The sequence below is a fragment of the Martes martes genome, assembly GCF_963455335.1.
Source record: "Martes martes genome assembly, chromosome: 2".
Taxonomy (NCBI): Eukaryota; Metazoa; Chordata; class Mammalia; order Carnivora; family Mustelidae; genus Martes; species Martes martes.
In genome coordinates, this window is record NC_137889.1 from 40,086,776 (window position 1) to 40,110,283 (window position 23,508).

The 23,508-nt window shown below is 37.1% G+C and overlaps 1 protein-coding gene across 1 annotated transcript in view; it reads left to right on the forward strand.

Annotated features, from left to right (window-relative positions):
- PSD3 (pleckstrin and Sec7 domain containing 3) overlaps positions 1-2,777 on the forward strand; it is a 536,900-nt gene extending 534,123 nt beyond the window's left edge. The window contains exon 16 of the mRNA XM_080796195.1: positions 1,485-2,777. Within this exon, the coding sequence (XP_080652321.1) occupies positions 1,485-1,700 (216 nt within the window). The 3' untranslated portion in view covers positions 1,701-2,777. The remainder of the gene's footprint in view (positions 1-1,484) is intronic.
- The last annotated feature ends 20,731 nt before the right edge of the window (positions 2,778-23,508 follow it).

A 23,508-nucleotide genomic window follows, 5' to 3' on the forward strand; every position in this document is an offset into this window, starting at 1 on the left:
GTGGCTGGGTTGTGGACATTGAGGAGGGTATGTGCTATGGTAAGTGCTGTGAATTGTGTAAGACTGATGATTCACAGACCTGTACCCCTGAAGCAAATAATACATTATATGTTAATTAAAAAAAAAAAGAGGGGCTGGAAAAGTATTCATGTTTTACAGTGGGAGGAACCTTTGTAGTGGGAGGACACAGGAATGGGGGGACTGAGAATGCCTTTTAATTGACTAAACAAACAGTATCTATAAGAGTAGTCATCCTAAAATATACATGCATATATTTTCATATCCAGTGAGGAGATACATCTTAAGACAGTGGGTTCTGGAGTCAGATTTCCTGACTTTAAATCCCAGCTTCTTTGCAAACTCTGACTTTGGACTTCTCACTGCCTCTATCTCCTTTACTGTAAAATAGGGAAAGTAATGTACTGGTTAGGTACATGATTATTGTATTAATGACCTGAAATTAGCATATGAGCACTTCACGTAAATGTCATTATCATTATCAAGCAAAACTTGGCATCTCCACATAGATACTGACCAGACCCAGAGCAAGCTTAATTACTAGCCGCTTTTTCCCACTTTTGAACAAAACAACTGAAAGAGTAACTTCCAATAACTTCAACATCATAATTATTAACTTAAAATCTCAGTCTAACTTGGAAAATCCTTAAAATATTTATAGTCAGAGAATCTGCCTGCCTTTGTTGGGATAATTACAACTGACACTTCATTTTGTTTAAAAATAAAAAACACTTTATGCTTTCTATAAATGCTTCATATGTCAAAGCAGTACGGTGAAAGGCTTATTTTGACTAGAATCTGTCAAATCAAGAATCTGAGGCCCATCTGTAATTTGCAAGATATATATACATATATTCTGTAGTGACCCAGATAAAAACAAATAAACAACAAATACCAGTTAGGGTTAGAGAAAAAAAAAATCTCTGCAGTGTGCTTGTCAGTTATTTTTAGACAAAGATACACAGGGATATAATCAAGGAGCTGTTTAAAACATAATAGATACTAAGGAAATAATTGATGATGAAAAAATTTCATAGTATGAGGAAAGTATCAGAATAGAATTTGAAATTTTTTGAGAAACTACAGTACTCTGAGAAATTGGTAATTCTAACAGAAAAGCAATGGTGGGAAACCCAGAGCAGCTTCTAGAAAGTGTTGTGATCTTGTAGGGAACTGGAAAGTAGATTCATCATAGACTGATTCCTCAAGTTGAATCTTTGTGGAATTACAGGGGGTAGGAAAGGGAGTAAACAACCATATCCAAGCTAGGTTCAAGTGAAGGGGCCTTGGTCATTTGAGGGAAGCTCAGGTGACTGTACCATAGGAGCCATCTAATTGCCCACAACCAGAGGTCATAGCTCCTCAAGCTTCTACCATTCTTGCGCCTGGATGTTGAAGAAGCACGATTCTTCCATGCATTTATGAACAGTATACTAACTACCATTCTTCTCTGACTTTCCCTCCAGAAAACCCGTTATGAAATTTATGTCAGCATTCTAAAAGAAGGAGGCAAGGAGCTCCTGAGTAACAATGAAAGTGAGGCTGCAGGACTGAAGAAGTCACATTCAAGTCCTTCACTGAATCCGGATTCATCCCCAGTCACAGCCAAGGTTAAGCGTAACGTGTCAGAGAGGAAAGATCACCGACCTGAAACACCAAGCATTAAGCAAAAAGTTACTTAGAATCCATATGTGACCAGGAAGTACTGGTCATGGAGCAAAATAGAGTTTTTCAAGATCTTTCTGGTAAACCCGTGAATATATTTTTAAACAGTCTGTGACTAAACGGTGCATTAGTAACCTTTTCTATTGTATAGTTTTGTTAGTTTCTGTTCTGATTGTCTCTTTGCTCTTAATTTCTTCGCTTTGATGATTTTTTTGCTACTTGATGACTAATGCACCTTTTTCGTGAGGGGGAGGGGATCATGATTTCAGAATTAATTGTGTGTCACTTTTCCTTTGGTTTTTTTCTTATTTGCCCTCTGCTCAGTCATTTTATGTATTCTTGAATCAGCTATTACACTTTTTGAAGGTTAAAAATTTAATTCATTGTGAAACATTTAACTGGACGAACTTGGAAGTTAGCAAATTCTAGCCAGAGTTCATATAAGCCTTTATATGTGAAATCTTGCTCAGTCACAGAGGTGAAATTGAGCACTCACAGAAATTCAGTTAAGAATTACAGTTCTGGGACTCAAGATGTTCCACTGTGATGCAGGTGTGCATACATCTTCACACTTACTGTTGAGTTGTGACCCTGCTGAAAGCAGGGATAGGAAGTGTAAAGGTCAGAGGACTTGGAGAACCTAAGAAGTGCATTAGCTTCCTTGAAGTGTTGATTACATTTCAGCCAAAGGAGGAAAGAGGGAGTGAAATCTTTTGCCATTGAAGGTTGTGGAAAGACAACACCAAGTTCATTTTGTTTCCTAAAGGGTAGTGGCAATAATCGACTCTTGGGGATCTGTAGTAGTAGGCATGTGGTTGGTGTGTAGGAAATTGTTATCTCACTCCCAGGGTCTAGACTAGGAATCCAGAATCATCTCTATCATCAATACCCTGTCATTCAGGAATTAGGTTATTCGGTCATGGTGTTATTTCCTGTTTATAAAATACTGGGGTCTTCCTAACAAAATAATGTTGCAAATGGGACCCCTTTTATTCTTTTTTTAATCAAGACAAAATAAGACAGGAAAAAGTAGCTGCAGTTCAGCAATGCAATGAATACTGATTCTTTAAAATAAATCTGAAAGTAATAAATTGAATGAATTGTGGTTGGAAAACTGAAGAATCTACTGGTTGCCTATGCAAGGTTACTTACTTTATTCTTATCTCAGTCTTTTTGATAGCCAATTCACTCTGCTACTATTGAACTTTTTCCTAAAAATAAGGACTTTATTTTAAATCATTATTTTCTACCTACGCAAAATAGTTCTATTAACCTTATAGTAATGAGTATGTTCTAGTGATGGTCCCTTTGCAGTTTAGGATTTATCATCAATGAGCCCTCTATGAGTTAGAAGTTTCTGATTTTGAAATCCTGAAACTTTGTGATCCTGAAAGCTATAATCTCCATGACTTCAGATCTATTGGAATCACTTTGAATACTCTTTTCCTTCCCATACATATATGCTCTAGTTCTACTCAGTTTATTAGTTAAAGGTACTATGACCAAAGAATCAGGGACTCTGCATGAATATCATGGTTTTGGTAAATTAGAGAAAATCTGCTATTAAACCGTGGTGGTTTCTAGTGGCATATTGTTCTGGTATGCCAGCATTATTTATTAACATTTATTTCCTTTACCTCTATAAATGCCCATATTTGCTAGTGCCCAGAAAAGAGAAACCCCATGCTATGGTTGTAGCTGCTTGCTTTGTGATAAATATTTTGCCACACCTTTGAAAAACTCACTCTAACCCTCTATCTTGTTTACATAAAGGCAATGACTAAATTTATGTTTCAGAACCATAAAACAAACAAGGTAGTTACCAATATGGCCCTGAGTACCTGATTCATGTCTGTAGCTTCTGACCAAATCCAAGATTTCCACAAGGGAATCATCTTTCTTCCTTAAATCTGAATAATTAGCCTGTCTGTTTTCTGCCTAGATATTCATACCAAGCAGAGAGAAATACCTAGACTATATCATCTCTGAGCTTCAATAACTAAAGAAAAATAAACATCCCTGATTGGCTTGAATGTGTTTGTCCACAGTGTGACTGTGTCTGTGTATATAGAATGTCTCTGTGTATTTTACTTACAGTATATAATAGACATGAAATGATGGTACTTTGCTGCAGTGTTTCTGACATTTAGAGTAGTTCTGAAATGCTCAGTTGGCATCAGCACCACTACAGCATTATGCCTAGTGTATGATTCACTAATGTTAGCCACAGGAACTACTGTATATGCTAATAGATAAATGAATGAGAAGGACACTTGGAAGCTGCCGAATACTATGTTTGCATAGTTTCTCTTTAAAAATAACTGCAAAAGGTTTTTCTGTTAGCCAGGATCCCAGATTGCCCTGGCATGATGTTGCCCATCTGCAGGGATGCGTTGAGGATACCTCTGCCCAATCTGTTGTCAGTGCACCTAACAGGCCAAGAGTGTATCCAATAGGAGGAAAGGGCCCCTGATCTGACTAGATTCTGAATCTTGCCCATGCCAACCACAATTTCCTTCATGATCATTTCTTTCGTGTGTTATCTAGTCAGAAGAAACTGAAGACATTTCCTTTCACAGCTATCCCAAGCCTGCTGCCTTGTTCACAGTACAGGGGACCTCTTCTCCTCCTTTCCTTTTGAAGGTACTCCCCGTCTTCCCATCCCCACTCCTCACCCATACCTCAGCACCAGGAGCCTTGGGATTTCTCTCCATGTGATAAATCATTATTCTCCTTCACATAAATACACTTAATATTATTTTTTGTACAGAAAATCTTGATAGCCATCAGAACACCTTGGTCTTGTTGCAAAACTGACCATAGAAGTGGCCCATGTATAAAATCTTTTGAGTGTTTTCAAGATTTGTTCCCCCACCTCGCATGTTGACCTTTCAAGAGATGTCAGAAATCCATTGTTAGCAATCAAACTTAACTACTAGCATGCAGACTCTTCATTTTATTGCCAGGCTATAGCCATTGTTTGAAATGAGTTTTTTAGAAACACTTTGGTAACTCTTAGCAACGCCTAAGTAAACCAAGCAATACTTCATGTATTTTAATTAATCACATGTAAAACCAATATGTAGGAGACTCCTCTGGTAGAACTGTAGTTCCTATTGATCTTAGGTAAAGAAGGTAGAAAGCAAGTGTGTAAGACCCTCTAGGCTTCTCTGTTATCCTAATTCAGAAGATGAGGACTGTGTCCTAGTCAAGAGCAGTATGAGGGAATTAATTCTGGAAGAGCAAAATTGGCTGGCTTTCTAAGGCCAAGCTAGAGGTGGTCTCTAGAGTTTGTATTTCACCCTGTGGCCAAACCACAGAACTTCTGAGGTTGCAGAAGAATTTATATAACCAGCAGTGAAGGAGAGTTTTCTGCTGGCCCTAGCCTGCTACTCCTTCTGATGTAAAGAGCTTGAAAATCTGTTCTTAGGTAAGGCAGGGCCTGATTTGGTATGAGCTTTAATTCTGCTCTGCCTTTATCCCTAATCATAGACAATGGAAAGAAACTTTACCTTTTGGAAGTTGTCTTACTATCAAGACTTTCTTGAGTATAGTTAGTTGTTCTTAGAGTTTGAATTCCTTTGGCATCTTTCCTTGTAGTCATCAGTTAGGCTTTTTTAAGCCAGAATTCACAAGGAGTTTCAGAGCGTTGTAGATCCAAGTTTCGATACCTTAGCTCATGGACCTAGTCAAGTTTTCAGCACATTGGTAGCTACCTTCCTTAATTTTAGCAGCGAACAATCTCTTCACTTTTCGAATGATAATTTTTTCCAGTTGTAACAGTAACACTGTTAAGCAAAGAACCAAAGTGGCATCCTAGGACTTATTAAAAGTAGAGTTTAGTTAATGAATAATAGTGTGACTTTGGGTTTAAATAGCATCTGCTTTTCTCAGCATCTAAGATACTCTGACAAAAGATCAGTCAGCCTTGCAGGCAGATGAGTCTCTGGGTCTACCTTGCTTGAAAGCTTTCTTGCTGTCTCTTCTCCCAGGCCAGGTCAGGCTACTAGTTGGCCTCAGGTCAACAGGTATTTCCATCAGCCTTTTGACATCTTACACTATCAAGTCACATAGAGGACCTTACAGGTCAGTAGTTCACTACAAAATAATCCCAACAAGTGATAGGGAGGTGCTTTGTCCTCTCAGATTCCTTTTCAGTGTCTCACTGTTAAAAGGGGGACTAAAGTCCAAAGCCATTGTCATTCTCCTTTTGTACCTGTAGTATCCAAAACCCAAGTGGGCAACATTCTGCTTAAGACAATAATACCCATTGCATGCAAAGAGAATATCTTCATAGAGAGAATGTCAGTACATACTTGAATCTGCATGATAGTTTGTTAACTTGAATGCAACAGCAAGAAAATATTGCAAGTTAAGTAATTGTATATACAGTTTCCTTAAATCTCCCCAGCTCATTCTTTGTAATTTATATGTGTATCTGTAGTTTTGCAGGCTTTTGGAGAATATTCATAGAGTTAGTACATCAGACATCAAAGAAAATGCTGTCACCTGCCAATGTTGTATTGTGGGTATTTATAGTTGTATGTATGTATATGTATATGTATCAATGTGTAGACTGTATATCAGTATATGGTATATGTATATCAAATTTATTTTTATCTTTAATAACCAGTGTGATATGAAAAGCAAGTAAAAACCTCATAGGATTGATTATATAATACAGTTATTAAAAGTATATATAGTGGTACTGTTTTATTAAACTTAAAATGATATTTTGATTAGATTTTTAATAAGATTGTATGTTTAAAAATTTCATCTAAGATCTTTGAATCACCAGGGCAAAAATGACTCTGAACTAACTTTGTGAAACTATTTCAGTGTACTGTGTACAATACTAATGGGATAGCTCATTACAATTTGCGATATACAGAAGAGAAAAAAAACAGGCATCCTCTGCAGTCTTAACAACTTCAGTATTCCGAGCACTTAACCATAAAATCAAACTGACAGTTTTGGGCTTATTACAAAATGTGATGCTTTAAAGCACACGTTCTTTATTGTTGTAATTGGTCCAGAAAAATCGAGCTTTCAGAAGAATTGAGTAAGTGCCCACCATATCATTTTTGTGCCTGTGTCTGTTTTACAGTAGTTCAAACCACTCTTCTAGCACCACCTCCTTACCCTCTTTACTTTAAAGAAATATTACAATGTTCAAGTGTATCAGGGCTTCCCAAGATCAGGTACTATATTCTAGGTTTGCAGTTGTACAAATTAGCATCTAGTATCACAAGTAAAAGAATTTTAGGGCAGGCTATGGACCAGGTTAAAACTTTATTTAATATTTTTATACTTAGGTCTCTTCCTGCCTCTCCCCAAAGAAGAGCCACTGGCCTTAGTTGTTTGAGCTTACTGCTTATCTTACAGTGTGTAAATAGATAATTAGAGATTAAATGTGTATTAACCAGCATGTTTGGTGTATTTAAAGCCGCAACTGAGTATGTTTGAGTGAGTGATTGAGTGCAGTATATTTTTAAACATACTGTCTCCTATTCTTTGCATCTGGTTCAGAGAATTGGAGTTGTGGGGTGGGAGACTAATCTTCAGCTCCAGTCCGCAGTAGTGTGTTGGTAGTTACATTGGAGTTTTTATTAATTCTACAGTCTCAAACTATTTTTGCAAATATATTTCCTAATTTGTTCTTGACGTGCAGTGAACTGGCTCTGTGACTTATCAGCAGGGTCTTTGTTCTGCAAGAGTGTGTTTCTTTCTAAAAATTATAGTGATTTGCAAAAGCATCCATTTGATTCAGAAAGTATATACAAAAGGAGTAGCAAAAATAAAGTTTCATTTTGGGCCTTAATCATTTGAAATGCTTGGACTTTTAATACAAAGCCATGTAGGTTATAAAGCCAGATAACCATTTGGTGTGGATAATAATATTCACTGTATAGAGAGTATATATGCACATTGATTTTTAATGCTGTTAGAATACTTTTTTAAGCTATAGGAATGAGACTAATTAGACCAAATTGAAGTTAGGGGGCTTGTTAGGGGAAGTGTGTGAGCTGGTTGCCTTCCATTTAAGGTAGATATACATGTGGTCAGTTCTCTGCTCCTGAGAGATTCAGAACCAGTTTACTGTCCCCTTAGGTGTGTAAGGGGAAAGTCTTACACATCTGGGCCTCTCACATGTGTACATACACTTGCACACATGTGCACATAATGAATGTTTTAAGTTATGGAAACTTAAAACACAAAGGACCAGAGTGTAAATGAGGTGTTGAACTGGAGTGGGTGGAAGCTGCATCACAGGAATGTTTTCTAAGGGCTAGGGAGGAGTTTGAGCTCTAGTGTCTGACTTTGAGAAGCATTGGATTTTTAACAAATACGTGAGGACATACGAATCACATCTACCAAATTGAAATCTTTCTTGTAATTCACAAGCAGGAGGTCTCCCAACACCCCGCAGTAGCACGGGAACGTTCCAGAAGGCTGATTGATGTTCACTATTTTCCAGGGTGGCATTGCTGCTTGCCCTGGAGATCATTCCTTTGAGATAAGAACATAAATGGAGCAGCAACAAAGTACTTACCATAGGAGCATTGATGTGAATTGTACACACTCCCTTTTGAGCTGTACTGGTGAGAAGCTCAGATTGAAGTATGCCGAACAGTTAAGCAATGACAGTGAAGATGGAGATGAAAAGAAACTTAGCTAAAATGTATTTTCCTTTGCAGGGTAAAGAGCTAAACTCTCACTAATTGTGTTATTAAAAGCACCTTCTCTTCAATTCCTGAAAATGTTGGTTAGTGGAGAGAAATTTGGTGTTTCACTTGCCATTTCCCTGTGAGCTTGTATAGATAAGACGTTAGACACTCCCAGGAGAATCCTATTCAGAAAGCTCAGTTAAGGACAGTACTGTAGGTCTGAGGCTCCTTGCTCTGACCCCTGAATACTGGGGCACTACAGAGGATGATAATATATTCTCTGTGCAAAGCGGAGCTTCTCTTCTGGCCTCCCACTCCACTAGGGCTTCTACTGAGCAGCAAGCACATCCTGGATTTCAGTGCTATTTCCCCAGCTTTGGGAATCAAGCTGTTCTAAGAGGTTGACCCTGCCAAGGAAAGATATCCACTCAGAGTGACTGAGTCACTGGTTGTGACACATGACAAAGGTATTTTAAAAATTCTCTACCTGAAGCCAAGACCATATATTTTGCCTTTGCAAGAAACAAACTGGCACATTGAACTCTAACCAGGGAGGGATGATATCTTGCCTTTGCACCCAGATTTCTGGAAATGGATGTTTCAGTTCTGTGCGAAGGGTCAAGAAACACTAAGCTTATTGCTTCACATTTCTGCTCAGTTCAGATGAGAGCTGTTGGATAAAGGCCTAAATGCCTCCCTGCATTCTCTTTTACCTCAGGTTTTAGGAGCCCGTTTCTAGAACAGAAATTTATACAAGTGGAGAACCAATACTGTCAGCCTTGATTACTGTAGGACGGGTAGAAGGGTGGTAGGTAGTATGTATCCTTTAATATAGAACAAGCTTCTAACTTTTCCAGCCTAGTAACTGAGTTATATTTGCTGTGATTCAGAATAATTGGCAGTGTGGAACATTCCTTTATCTTCAAAGTTTTCTCCACCAATCATTGCAGTTTGACTGCAGTCCTGGTGCCATTATCTCCCTGCAAACTGTGAAGGTAGTGACAAAAGAGCAGACTACTCCTTTTCAGTGGCCAGTCTGTCAGCATTAGCAGACCTAGGTAAGCTAGTGAGACTGAATTCTGTACTGGAAACCTGTTCCTTATTATCACCCACCAGACTGAAGAAATGCCATCTCCTAGAAAATTATGGCATTTATGGTGGTCATCTTTTTAATGGAACAGTAATTTATGTGGGTATTGTTAAAGTGTTTAGAGAATATTTTGAAAATTAAGTTTACATTTTACAATTGCTTTATTTTTTATTAAAATAGTTGTATATAAATATTACCCCATTTCACTGTTGTTGAAGTAAACCTAAACCATGTAGACAAGTGAGTCACCTGATGTGTATAGAACCTGTGACATATACACAGTACTTTTCTCTATTGTGTAAATGTTTATGAATATAACTGTTCCTGTGTTTTTATAAGTTGGGGATAATTTGTTGTTTTACAACAACAAAATCTATTGGATTTAAGTGGATTTTATGTAATAGAAGTCATGCAAAATAGCAAAGGATCTAAAATATGTATATGATATATGTAAATGTACAAACTTTAGAAAAATAAATTAACAAATTTCAATCATTTGGGGAACATTTTTATTTGCTTATTTAAGCAACTGTATAATACCTTTAAAAATCAAAACAACACAATACACCTCCCTGCATTAAAAAGATAGCCAAAGCCTACAGTGAGAGATTTGACCAGGGTAATTGATTAAAGGTATTAAGAAAGTCAAACTGTTAGCTGTTACTCACCTCCATTAATTTCTGTAAAACTTGCATTTGCACAAAGGTTGATGAGACTTAGGAGACATACTGTCTTCATCAGGAGGCTTTAAGCAAGGAAAGAACGAAAGTTTTAAAGTAATCTCAAAAATTAATTTGCATTCCTATACTCCTAACACTTTTTATCAAGGTAAAAGGACTGAAGAGTTAATTATTGCCCTAAAATGCAAATGCTCATCACTGCTTTATGGTCCTAGTGTATACATCTGTATTCTCATAACCAAACTTAATGTTAAAAATAACATCTGTTGATTTGGAAAATTAAAAAATAAAATTCCACCCTAATCACCTAACTTCAGAATATTTGAGAAAATATTTTATGTTTGGGGATATGGGACTTTTTTTTTAGTGTTCCAAGATTCACTGTTTATAACACCACACCCCGTGCTCCATGCAATACGTGCCCTCCTTAGCACCCAACACCAGATTCACCTAACACCCCACACCTCCATTCAAAACCCTCAGTTTGTTTCTCAGAGTCCACACCCTCTCATGGTTCATCTCCCCCCCGATTTACCCCAATTCATTTTTCCTTTCCTTTCCCCTAATGTCTTCCATGTTATTCCTTATGCTCCACAAATAAGTGAAACCATGTAATTGACTTTCTCTCCTTGACTTATTTCACTCAGCATAATCTCCTCCAGTCCTGTCCATGTTGATAAAAGTTGGGTATTCATCCTTTCTGATGGAGGCATAATACTCCATTGTATATATGGACCATATCTTCTTTATCCATTCATCCGTTGAAGGGTATCTTGGCTCTTTCCACAGTTTGGCAATTCTGGCCATTGCTGCTATGAACATTGGAATACAGATGGCCCTTCTTTTCACTACATCTGTATCTTTGGGGTAAATACCCAGTAGTGCAATTGCAGGGTCATAGGGAAGCTCTATTTTTAATTTCTTAAGGAATCTCCACACTGTATTCCAAAGTGGCTGCACCAACTTGCATTCCCACCAACAGTGTTAGAGGGTTCCCCTTTCTCCACATCCTCTCCACACTTGCTGTTTCCTGTCTTGCTACTTATGGCCATTCTAACTGGTGTTAAAGTGGTATCTCAGAGTGGTTTTGATTTGAATTTCCCTGATGGCTAATGATGATGAACATTTTTCCATGTGTCTGTTAGCCATTTGTATGTCTTCATACAAATGAAGTGTCTGTTCATGTCTTCTGCCTATTTTTTTGCTGTAATTATCTGTTTTGTGGATGTTGAGTTTGAGGAGTCCTTTATAGATCTTGGATATCAGCCCTTTGTCTGTACTGTCATTTTTGAGTAACTTCTCCCCTTGTGTGGGTTGGCTCTTTGTTTCGTTGACTGTTTCCTTTGCTGTGCAGAAGCTTTTGATCTTGATGAAGTCCCGAAAGTTTATTTTCGCTGTGGTTCCATTGCCTTTGGAGACATGTCTTGAAAGAAGTTGCTGTGGCCAATGTCAAAGAGGTTATTGCCTATGTTCTCTTCTAGGATTTCAATATATTCCTGCCTCACATTGAGATCCCTTATCGATTTTGAGCTTATCTTTGTGTATGGTATAAGAGAATGGTAGAGTTTCATTCTTCTATACATAGCTCTCCAGTTTTTGCAGCACCATTTATTGAAGAGGCTGTCTTTTTTCCACTGGATATTTTTTCCTGCTTTCTCGAAGATTATTTGGCCATAGACTTGCAGGTCCATATCTGGGCTCTCTACTCTGTTCCACTGGTCTACATGTCTGTTTTTGTGCCAGTACCATGCTGTCTTGGTGATCACAGCTTTGTAGTAAAGCTTGAAATCAGGCAACGTGATGCCCCCAGCTTTGTTTTTCTTTTTCAACATTTCCTTAGCAATTCCGGGTCTTTTCTGGTTCCATATAAATTTTAGGATTATTTGTTCCAGCACTTTGAAAAATGCTGGTGGAATTTTGATCGGGATGGCATTGAAAGTATAGATTGCTCTGGGCAACATAGACATTTTAACAATGTTTATTCTTCCAATCCATGAGCATGGAATGTTTTTCCATCTTTTTGTGTCTTCTTCAAGTTTTTCCTGAGTGTGCTGTAGTTCCTCAAGTACAGAACCTTTGCCTCTTTTGTTAGGTTTATTCCCAGGTATCTTATGGTTCTTGGTGCTAGAGTAAATGGAATTTATTCTCTAATTGCCCTTTCTGTAGTTTCATTTTTAGTGTGTAAGAAAGCAGCTGATTTCTGTACATTGATTTTGTATCCTGCCACATTACTGAATTCCTGTATGAGTTCTAGTAGTTTGGGGGTGGAGTCTTTTGGGTTTTCCATATAAAGTGTCATGTGATCCTGTGAAGAGAGTTTGACTTCTCTTTGCCAATTTAAATACCTCATTTTTTTGTTGTTGTTGTCTGATTGCTGTTGCTAGGACTTCTAGTACTATGTCAAACAACAGTGACGAGAGTGGGCTTTTCCCCATTGAGAATGATATTCGCTGTGGAATTTTTGCAGATAGACTTTATGATGTTGAGGAATGTTTCCTCTATCCCTATACTTTGGAGAGTTTTATTCAGGAAAGGATCCTGTATTTTGTCAAATGCTTCTTCTGCATCAATTGGGAGGACCATGTGGTTCTTCTTTCTTCTTTTATTGATTTGTTCTGTCACATTCATTGATTTGGAAATGTTGAACCACAGTTGCATCCCAGGAATAAATCCTACCTGGTCATGGTGAATAATCTTTTTAATGTATTGTTGGATCCTATCATCTAGGATCTTGTTGAGAATCTTGGCATCCATATTCATCAGGGATATTGGTCTGAAATTCTCCTTTTTGGTGAGGTCTTTGTCTGGTTTGGGGATCAGGGTAATGCTGGTTTCATAGAAAGAGTCTGTTTCTATTTTTTTGAAACAGCTTTAGGAGAATGGGTAGTATTTCTTCTTTGAAAGTTTGGTAGAATTCCCCAGGGAGTCTGTCAGGTCCCAGGCTCTTGTTCTTTGGGAGGTTTTTGATCACTGCTTCAATCTCATTACTAGATATTGGTCTCTTCAGGTTGTCAATTTCTCCCTGATGCAGTCTTGGAAGTTTACAGATTTCGAGGAATGCATCCATTTCATCTAGGTTGCTTAACTTATTGGCGTATAACTTGACAATAATTTCTGATGATTATTTCTATTTCCTTGGTGTTAGTTGTGATCTCTCCCTTTTCATTCATAATTTTATTAATTTAGCCTTCTCTCTTTTCTGTTGGGTTCGTTTGGCCAATGATTTATCGTCTTATTGATTCTTTCAAAAAACTAGCTTCTAGTTTCATTGACGTGTTCTACTGTATCTCTGGTTTCTAACTCATTGATCTCTGCTCTGATCTTAATTATTTCGCATCGTGTGTACAGGGTTGGCTTAATTTGTTGTTGATTCTCCAGTTCTTTAAGGTGTCAAGAGAGTTGGTATATTTGGGCTATTTTTTTTTTATGTTTTTGAGTGAGCCTTGGATAGCTATGTATTTCCCCTTATATGGCCTTGGCCATATCCCATAGGTTTTGGACTGATGTTTCTTCATTGTCAGTGGTTTCCATGAATTGTTTAAGTTCTTCCTTGATTTCCTGGTTGTACCAAACATTCTTGAGCTTCCAAGTGTTTGTAGTCTTTACCTTCCAAGTGTTTGTAGTCCTTCCAAAGTCTTTAGCTTCCAAGTGTTTGAATTCCTTCCAAACTTTTTCTTTTAGTTGAGTTTCAGTTGTAAAGCATTGTGGTCTGAGAATACACAGGGAATAATCTGAAATTTTTGGCATCAGTTGAGCCCTGATTTTGACCCAGTGTGTGGTCTATTCTGGAGAAAGTCCATGTGTGCTTGAGTAGAATGAGTATTCTGTTGTTTTAGGGTGGAATGTTCTGTAGATATCTACGAGGTCCATGTGGTTGAGTGTGTCATTCACTGCTCTTGTTTCTTTGTTGATTTTCTGCTTAGATGATCTGTCTATTACTGAGAGTGGCATGTTACGATCCCCTACAATTAATGTATTCATATCAATATGATTATTTTGTTTAACAGTTGGGTTATGTAGTTGGCTGCTCCAGAAAAACCCAATATGGGAGCATAAATATTTACAATTGTTAGATCTTCTTGATGGATAGTCCCTTAATGAATGATGTATTATCCTTCTGTATCTCTGACTAATTTATCTGATATGAGAATTGCTACCCCAGCTTTTTTTTTTTTTTTTTGAGGCCTTTTGGCATGAAAGATGCTTCTCCATCCTTCATTTTCAGTCTGGATATATCTTTAGGTTCCAAATGTGTCTCTTGTAGATAGCATATGGATGGGTCCCATTGCTTTAGCCAGTCTACAACCCTGTGCTATTTTATGCATTTAGGTCATTCACACTGAGAGCAATTATTGAAAGATACGTTTTTATGGACATCATGTTGCCTGTGAAGTCCTTGTTTCTAAAGATTGTCTCTGTAAATTTCTGTTTTATGTCACTCTTAGGTTCTTTCTTCTTTTATAGAACTCTGCCACCCCCCTTAGTATTTCTTGTAGTGCCAGCTTGGTGGTCACATACTCTTTTAAACCTTGATGGTCTTGGAAGCTCTCTATCTCTCCATCCATTTTGAATGTCAACCTTTCTGGATAAAGTATTCTTGGCTGCATGTTCTTCTCATTTAGTGCCCTTAGTATGTCTTGCCAGCCCTTTCTGGCTTGCCAGGTTTTTGTTGACAGGTCTGATATTATTCTGATGGACTGTCCTATGTGCATAAGGAATCTCTTCCCCCTAGCTGCCCTTAATACCTCCTGTCTGAAATTGTGATTTGTGAATTTCACAATTAAGTGTCTGAAGGTCTTTCTAGACTTGTTGATCTTGGGGAGTGTCCTTTCTGCCTCTAGAACATGAACACTTGTTCCATTCCCTACATTAGGGAAATTTTCATCCAGGATTTGTTCAACTCTATCTTCTAGTCTTCTGTCTTTCTCCACCCACTCAGGGATCCCAATAATTCTGACATTGCAACGTTTCATGGCTCCATTTATTTCCCTCATTCTGTAGTCATGGCCTCTAAGCTGTTTGTTTCAGGCCCCCTCCTAATCCTTCTGTTCTATCAGTATGTCTTCTAGATCACTAATTTGATCTGCCTCTGTCATACCCTAAATCTCCATTGATGATCTCCTGCCCCTGTAGAGATCCAGAAGTGTATATTCTTACATCTCAGGCTGATTTCATGGGTGTTCAGAGTGTTCTGGTAAATATTTGGCTCATTTCAGGGGACCAGTTGGAACAAGGTCTCCTACTTCTCCATCACCTTGCCCCCACATCGGATTTGGGATTTTTGAAGCAAGATAGCTGACAAATGAACGAAACTGCTGCCTGGCAGAGATGAAAACTGCTGCATATGTATTTCACAGAGAAATAAATAGTTTGGGGTGGGGAAATAGAAAGAGATAGGTCCCTTGGCACCCCTTGCCTTCCACTAAAATTTCCTGTGTGACTCTCAAACATGAATCTTCTTACATAAAAATTGAATCATATTGTACACTGGAAACTAATGTTATAAAGTCAATTATATCTCAGTTTTAAAAAGAAACAAACATGAATTCTCATTGCCTGGTTGTCTGTCCTCCAGAGCTAGGAGTTTTATATATCTTGTCATATTCTCTTTGTTGCACAGATTAATATTAAAAGATGAGACACTCATGAGAAGAAACTAAAACTGAGGGCAAATTAAGATATAATGAATAATTATCAAGTCTAAATAATGTTGAACCTCTACACTGATTCTATTCCACAATACTATGACATTTACCAATGAGACTGCTGAATTACCCAATTTTTACTGAAAAATTATAAGCTATATTGGAAATATTGGAGACAGGCATATATTTTTCTAATATTAGAAGAGTGTAAGTTCTTGATGCTATAGACTAATGAGCTTGATATTAATTCTAGGCATAGTTACAGAGTGAATGATAAGGATGCAACAATTACTACAAGCCTTCGTGGATTCTCATGAACAAACCATTTCAGACACATATATTTCCTATTTTGTAAGATTAAGTAGATTTGAAAAACTCAATAGACAAAATATCTGAGCCCTAACAAAGAATTTAATATGGTCTTATTTATATCTAGGCAAAATGGTGAAATACCGATGTTAAACAATTGGTGGGTGTGTAATCACTTGAATGGTGCTTATTAAAGGATACCTATCAACCTGGAAGAGCTTACCTTTTGGCTCCATCTATCCAACAGTTCAATTAATAACTTGACTAAAACTACAAAAAATGCGTTTATTAAAAATGTATATGTCATAAAGCTGGGAGAGAATGATTTTACTAAAGGACAAGATCAAAATTAAACAACAACAACAATTCACTAGGCAGGGAAATGGGACAAGTTAACAATGTGAAGTGTTGAAGAATAAGAGTATAAGATTTTACACTTCCATTATTAAAAAAAAAAAATTCACAAGGTCAAACTAGGACCTTGTGTTGCATAGAATAGCAGGCACATAGGAAAGAAAGCCTCCAACTATAATCCACAGCAAGCTCAGTTAACGTGAACAGAGTGATGTAGCCACCAAAAACACTGCCACCATCTCAGGCATACTCTGTGTGAAATAAGTGACTTCTAAGACAAGAAGGTGAGTCACAGTGCTCTACACTAATGAGACTACACCCAGATAAATTGTCTTGAGACTTGAAAACAAGCCAGAGAATATGCAAAATGATCAGTCAGGATGGGAAAAAAAAAATACCATAATGAGTGAGAAATGTAGGAAATACATGAACTGGGAATGGTTAACCTGTGACAGAACTAAGGAATAGTGGTTTTAGAAGCTTAAAAGAGTCTTAGGTGGAAGGGAAACGGGAACTGTGCTGTAGCAATCTAAATAAAGGGCTTAACTAGGATTGATTATTGGAACCTAGAAGAACTTAATAGAAGGGAGAGCTTTCCACACAAGGCTGGCCACAACAGACAAATTCCTTGCCAAAAGTGTAGTTCAGGTGGGTAGTTGGATTGTGGTAACAATGATAGTTGATATTATTATTTAATGCTGGCAACTTGGCATGGATCATCTATCTCATTCAATATTTATGAAATTCTATGATATAGCACTATTATTTGCCCCATTTTACAGATAAGAAAAAGCCTGCATTGAGTTCTATCTCTACAGATCTTCAAAATTTTGATACCTCAACAGCTTCTATCTGGATCTACAGAAGTCAGAGCTAATACTACCTTTCTTGTCAGCCTCAGTTTTTTAAGATTTTTATTTATTTAGTTGACAGAGAGCATGCACAAGCAGGGGGAGAGGCAGAGGGAGAGGGAGAATCATACTTGCTGCTGAGCAGAAATTCTGCTGTGGGGCTCAAGCCCAGGACCCTGGGATCATGACCTGAGCCAAAGGCAGATACTTAACCCTTTGGGTAGCACTTCCTCACTAATTTACCCTTTTTTACCCAAAAAGGATTTTGTCAATATCTTTAGGCTAATAAGATTCACAGAAGCTCATTCACACTATCTCACAGAGGATGAAAGGTGTAAAGCCACATGCCAATTTTAGTGAGAATAAAAATAAAATCATAATGTGGCCTGGAGTGTTGGTGTTGTAACAGACATCCCCCCCCCCCTTAAGTATATGTAGAGTGGAAGTCAAATTAAAATCTGAATTTTGCTTAGCTCCTCAAGGGCAGAAAAAACTGTACCTTGCTCAACTTTGTGTGAGGTAAGGTGCTATGTGCCTGGCATCCCAAGAAACTGCTCAATAATATATTTACTGCTCAACAAATACATTTTGGATAGAATCAAAATGAGAGGCATTAGGTCTTCTAGGTGATGCCCTTCTTTTGAAATAGTCTGTAACAGACTATTCCTAATTAAGGAACCTCCTTGCCAGCATAATCACAGGCTGTTGGGTGGACACCACACTATGTAGTGCTAAATGTACATGGCATCACTTGCTAACTTCTGCTCAGTAGAACAACTGATTAAGAACAGAGATACTGGAATCCAAAGCAGCTACCTTTAACTCCCTGGTAGTATGACCTTAGGCAAGTTACCTATCTCTATTCCTGTTTCCACATTTTTAAAATGTGAATAACAACAACACTCAATTCATAGGGTATTTATGAGGCTTAAATGAGACAACACATATAAAACACTTAACATAGTATTTGTCCCTTAGCAAACCCTGATGATGATGATGATGATGATGATGATGATGATGATGATATTGACCAACATTACCTTATCAATGGCATTAATTCCATTAGTGGTAGTTGTCAGCTTATTCCTCCAGTCTCTGGCCCAGGAAGAATTGTGTTTTTAGCATATATCTCAGCTTATCCACAATGTGTTGATTTTGTAATTTAACTCTTAGAAGAATTTTGGAGAGGGCTATTTTGCTAACCCACAGTCTGTACATCAAGTTTTATAAGTATTTAGTACTTATATTGTCTACATTTGTTATGATCTTGGTCCTCTAGAAAAGTACTGTTCAATATGATAGCCGCCAATCACTTGAGGAAATTAAACTTCTGTTTTAGTTACTTGACCTACATATCATTGATATAGAACATATATATAACATACTATGTGTATGTGTGTGTGTATATATATATATATATATATATATATAAAATGTGTGTGTGTGTGTGTGTGTGTATCTAGATATACACACATTTCCATCATCTATTGGACAGTACTGCACTAGGCTCATTTTTAAGTTGAGATTTTTCCATGTACTTGATATAACACACATGATTACAATGAAAATTTCTTTATGGATCAAGTCTCAGGCACCCAAAATTGATTCATTCATTTAACAAATATTTATTCTGCCATGGAACTATGCTCAGTAATAACAACAAACAATATAGCCAAACGTTACTTCAACTTTTACATAAAAAAATACATACAGTATTGCTAAACAGCCCCAGAGAAAAATTCCAATAACAATAATATAAAGTATAACAGGGGTACAATTAAAATAAGAACTAATGAAATTTACTGAAAAAGAGTGTGTAATTCAACCCAATGAGCAAGGGTGATCTGAATTTTTGTTTTTACTTCTTCCTTTGAGATATGGGTCTCTATTCCTCTCCCAGTTTCCCTACAACTATTAAAAGTAGGGTGATCAAATGATCTCCCTGCATCTCTTCCTTCTAGTTTGTCTACCAAGAGATGTGGAAGTGGGACTGCTCCATACTGGGGATAAGAACAACTCACCTCCAGGTTGTGAACGACTTTGAGAGGCAGAGTTTCCATCCTGAAGAGGCTGCTTTTTGGGCAGTGTGATCTGTGCCTTGCCTCTCAGTACTTGCTGTTTTAGTCTTCTCGTGATTCCTAACCAAGATATGCCCCCATAATAAAAGACATGCCCATGGACAGGGGTAGATGAAAGCTCAGATCTGGGAATTTCTGTTCTACCTGAAAGCATCTACAGCCCACCTTTTCTTAGTATATTCTCTTCAAAGCCCAGCCAAATTCTAAATCTCAACAGTTGCTAACTGCCTGCCTGGGTTCCCAGTGTATCTAAGAGGTGCTTGCATTTGGGGGCTCACTAAGTTTGTTGGAAAAAATAATTGTACTCTTAACAATGATAAAAATTGGAAAACATGGGGAGACCCGTCCTCCCCAGAGGAACAGCACGGATCCACTCCACGGGAGTCCTTGAACTTTGGAGTTTTGAAATTCAGTCACAAGCCTGAGGTAAAAAGTCTCAGACACAGGCAGGATGAATTCAGGGTTCTGACAGAAACTGGAGACACAAATGTGATTGATTGTTCTCCTGTGAGGGCTCACTGAAAGAGGAGCATGAACTTACAGCTCTGGAGCTAGAGAGTGGGGCACCGCCATATTCAAAGTGCCAATCAGTGCTGAAAACCTTCAGGGAGCAAAATAGCACCACCTAATGGAGTCCAGCCCTGTCTTACACCATGCCCTGTCTCCTGGCACACTGGAGGCACATTGCCACCTAAGAATCAGGGCAACAGGCCACTCTCTGCCAGAAGACCAGCAGAAAACAACTTGCTCACACAAAGTTTACAAAGCTCCAGCTGTAAGGGAAAATAGTATCTACCTTCCTTTGCACTTTTATTCATTTTTTAATTAGTTCTCCTTTCTTTTTAATTTTTTTCACTTAAATTTTTATGTGTACTTTATTTTTTTATATTGTTGCTTTCTTTCTTTTTTTTTTTTTACATTTATTTTTTATTGGGATCTAGATGCTTTTAACAAGCAGATTATCTGAGCTTGGAAAAGCATAGAAGATGCTACAGAATCCCTTACTACAGAGATAAAAGAACTAAAATCTAGTCAGGCTGAAATTAAAAATGCTATAACTGCGATGAAGTTCTGAGTGGAGGCCATAAAAATGAGGATGGATGAAGCAGAGTGAATCAGTAGTATAGAAGATAAAATCATAGAAAATAATGAAACTGAAAGATGAGGAAAGGAAAAGTAATGAACCACAAAGGTAGACAGGGAACTGAGCCACTTATTAAAACAAAATAACAGAGGAGTCCCAGAAGATGGAGAGAAAAAGAGGCAGAAGGGTTTTTTGAACAAATTAGTGCTGACAAACTCTGAAAAAGAGAAAGACACATACATCAAAATCCAGGAAGCACAGAGAACTGCTATTAAATTGAACAAAACCCACCCATCACCAAGGCATATCATAGTCAAATTAACAAAATACAAATATAAGGAAAAATTCCTGAAAGTAACAAAGGGAGAAAAAATGTCCTTAACCTAGAAGGGAAGCCAGATCAGGTTCACAGCAGATCTGTTCACTGAAACCTGGCAGGCTAGAAAGGAGTGGAAGGAAATATTCAATGCACTGAATAGGAAAAATATGCAAACAAGAATTCTTTGTCCAGCAAGGTGGTCATTTAGAATAGAAGCAGAGATAAACAGTTCTTTGGACAAACAAAAACTAAAGGAGCTCATGACCAGTAAACCAGCCCTGCAAGAAATTTTAAAGAAGACACTTTGAGTGGAATGTAAAACAAAACAAAACAAAATGGAAAAAAAAAAAAAAAAGCCAAAAGCAACAAAGACTAGAAAGGGTTAGAATACATCACCAGAAATACCAACTCCACAGGTAGCATAATGGCACTAAACTGATATTTTCCAATAATCACACTGAATGCAAATGGACTAAATGCTCCAATCAAAAGACAGAGGGTATCAGAATGTGTTAAAAAACAAGATCCCTGTATATGTTGCCTACAAGAGACTCCTTTTAGATCAAAGACACGCAAATAGAAAGTGAGGAGATTGGGAACCATTTACAGTGCCAAAAGAAAACCAGAGTAGCCATACTACACCAAACAAACTAGATTTTTAAGACAAAGACTGTAACAAGAAATGAAGAAGAGCATAATTAAATGGTCTATCCATCAAGAAGATCTAACAATTGTAAATATTTATGCCCCCAACTTGGGAGCACCCAAATATATAAATCCATTAATAATAAATATAAAGGAACCCATTTATAAAAATACAATAACAGTAGAGGACTTTAACACCCCAGTTATAGCAATGGACAAATCATCTAAGCAGAAAATCAACAAGGAAACAAAGACTTTGAATGACACACTGAACCAGATGGACTTAACGTATAGATTCAGAACATTTGATCCTCAAGCAGCATAATACACATTCTTTTCAAGTGCACATAGAATATTCTCCAGAATAGATCACATACTGGGTCACAAATCAGGCCTCAACAAGTACAAAAAGATGGAGATCACACCATGTGTGTTTTTAGACCACAACACCATGAAACTTAAACTCAACCACAAGAAAAAAATTGGAAAGACCACAAATACTTGGTCCTACTATGTAAGGACTACTAAAGAATGAATGGTTAACCAGGAAATTAAAAAATAAATAAAAATACATGGAAGCAAATTAAAGTGAAAATACAACAGTCCAAAACCTTTGGAATGCAGTAAAGGCAGTCCTAAAAGGGATGTATATTGTAATACAGACCCACTTTAAGAAGCAAGAAAAGTCTCAATTACACAACCTAACCTTATACCTAAAGAAGTTAGAAAAGTAACAGTAAATAAGGCCTAAAGCCAGCAGAAGGGAAATAATAAAGATTAGAACAGAAATAAATGATACAGAAACAAATAAACAAAACCACAGTGGAATGGATTAATGAAACTAAGAGCTGGTTCTGTGAAAGAATTACTAAAATTGATAAACCCCTAGCCAGATTCATCAAAAAGAAAAAAGACCCAAATATATAAAATCACAAACAAAAGAAGAGAAATCATAGCCAACATCACAGAAATAGAAACAATTGCAAGAGAATACTATGTATACTATCAAAACTGAAACAGGAAAAAATAGAAAATTTGAACAGACCCATAACCAGCCAGGAAATTGAATCTGTAATAAAAAATCCCTCCCTCCCCCCCCCAAAAAAGTCCAGGACTGGATGGATTACCAAGGGAATTCTACCAGACATTTAAAGAACAGTTAATACCTATTCTCCTCAAACTGTTCTAAAAAATAGAAATAGAAGGAAAACTTCCAAACTCCTACTATAAGGCCAGCATTATCTCGATTCCAAAACTAAAGACCTCATTAAAAAGGAGAATTACAGGCCTGATGAACATGGATGCAAAAATCCTCAACAAGATACTAGCATATCGAATTCAACAGTACATTAAAATAATTATTCATCACAATCAAGTGGGATTTATTCCTTGGCTGCACGGGTGGTTCAATATTTGAAAATCAATCAATGTGATATACCACATTAATAAAAGAAAGGATAAGAACCATATGATCCTCTCAATAAATGCAGAAAAAGCATTTGACAAAACATAGCATACATTCTTGATTAAAAACTCTCAACAAAGTAGGAATAGATGGAATATATCTCAACATCATAAAGGCCATATATAAAAGACCCACAGTTAATATCATCTTCAATGGGGAAAAACTGTCAGCTTTTCCCCTATAGTCAGGAACAAGACAGGATGTCCATTCTCACTATTACTATTTAATATAGTACTGGAAGTATTACCCTCAGCAATCAAATAACAAAAAGAAGTATAAGGCATCCAAACTGGCAAGGAAAAAGTCAAACTTTCACTATTTGCAGACAATAGATACTACACAAAGAAAACATGAAAGATTCCACCAAAAAATTCCCAGAGCCAATATGTGAATTCAACAAAGTTGCAGGATATAAAATCAATGTGAAGAAATCTGTTGCATTTCTTTACACCAGTAACAAAGCAACAGAAAAATAAATAAAGAAAAAGAAAAAGAAGTCAAGGGATTGATCCCATTGGCAATTACACTGAAAACAATTAAGATACCTAGGAACAAACCTAATAAAGAAGTTAGAGATATGTACTCTGAAAACTATAGAACACTTATGAAAGAAGTTGAAGAGGACACAAAGAAATGG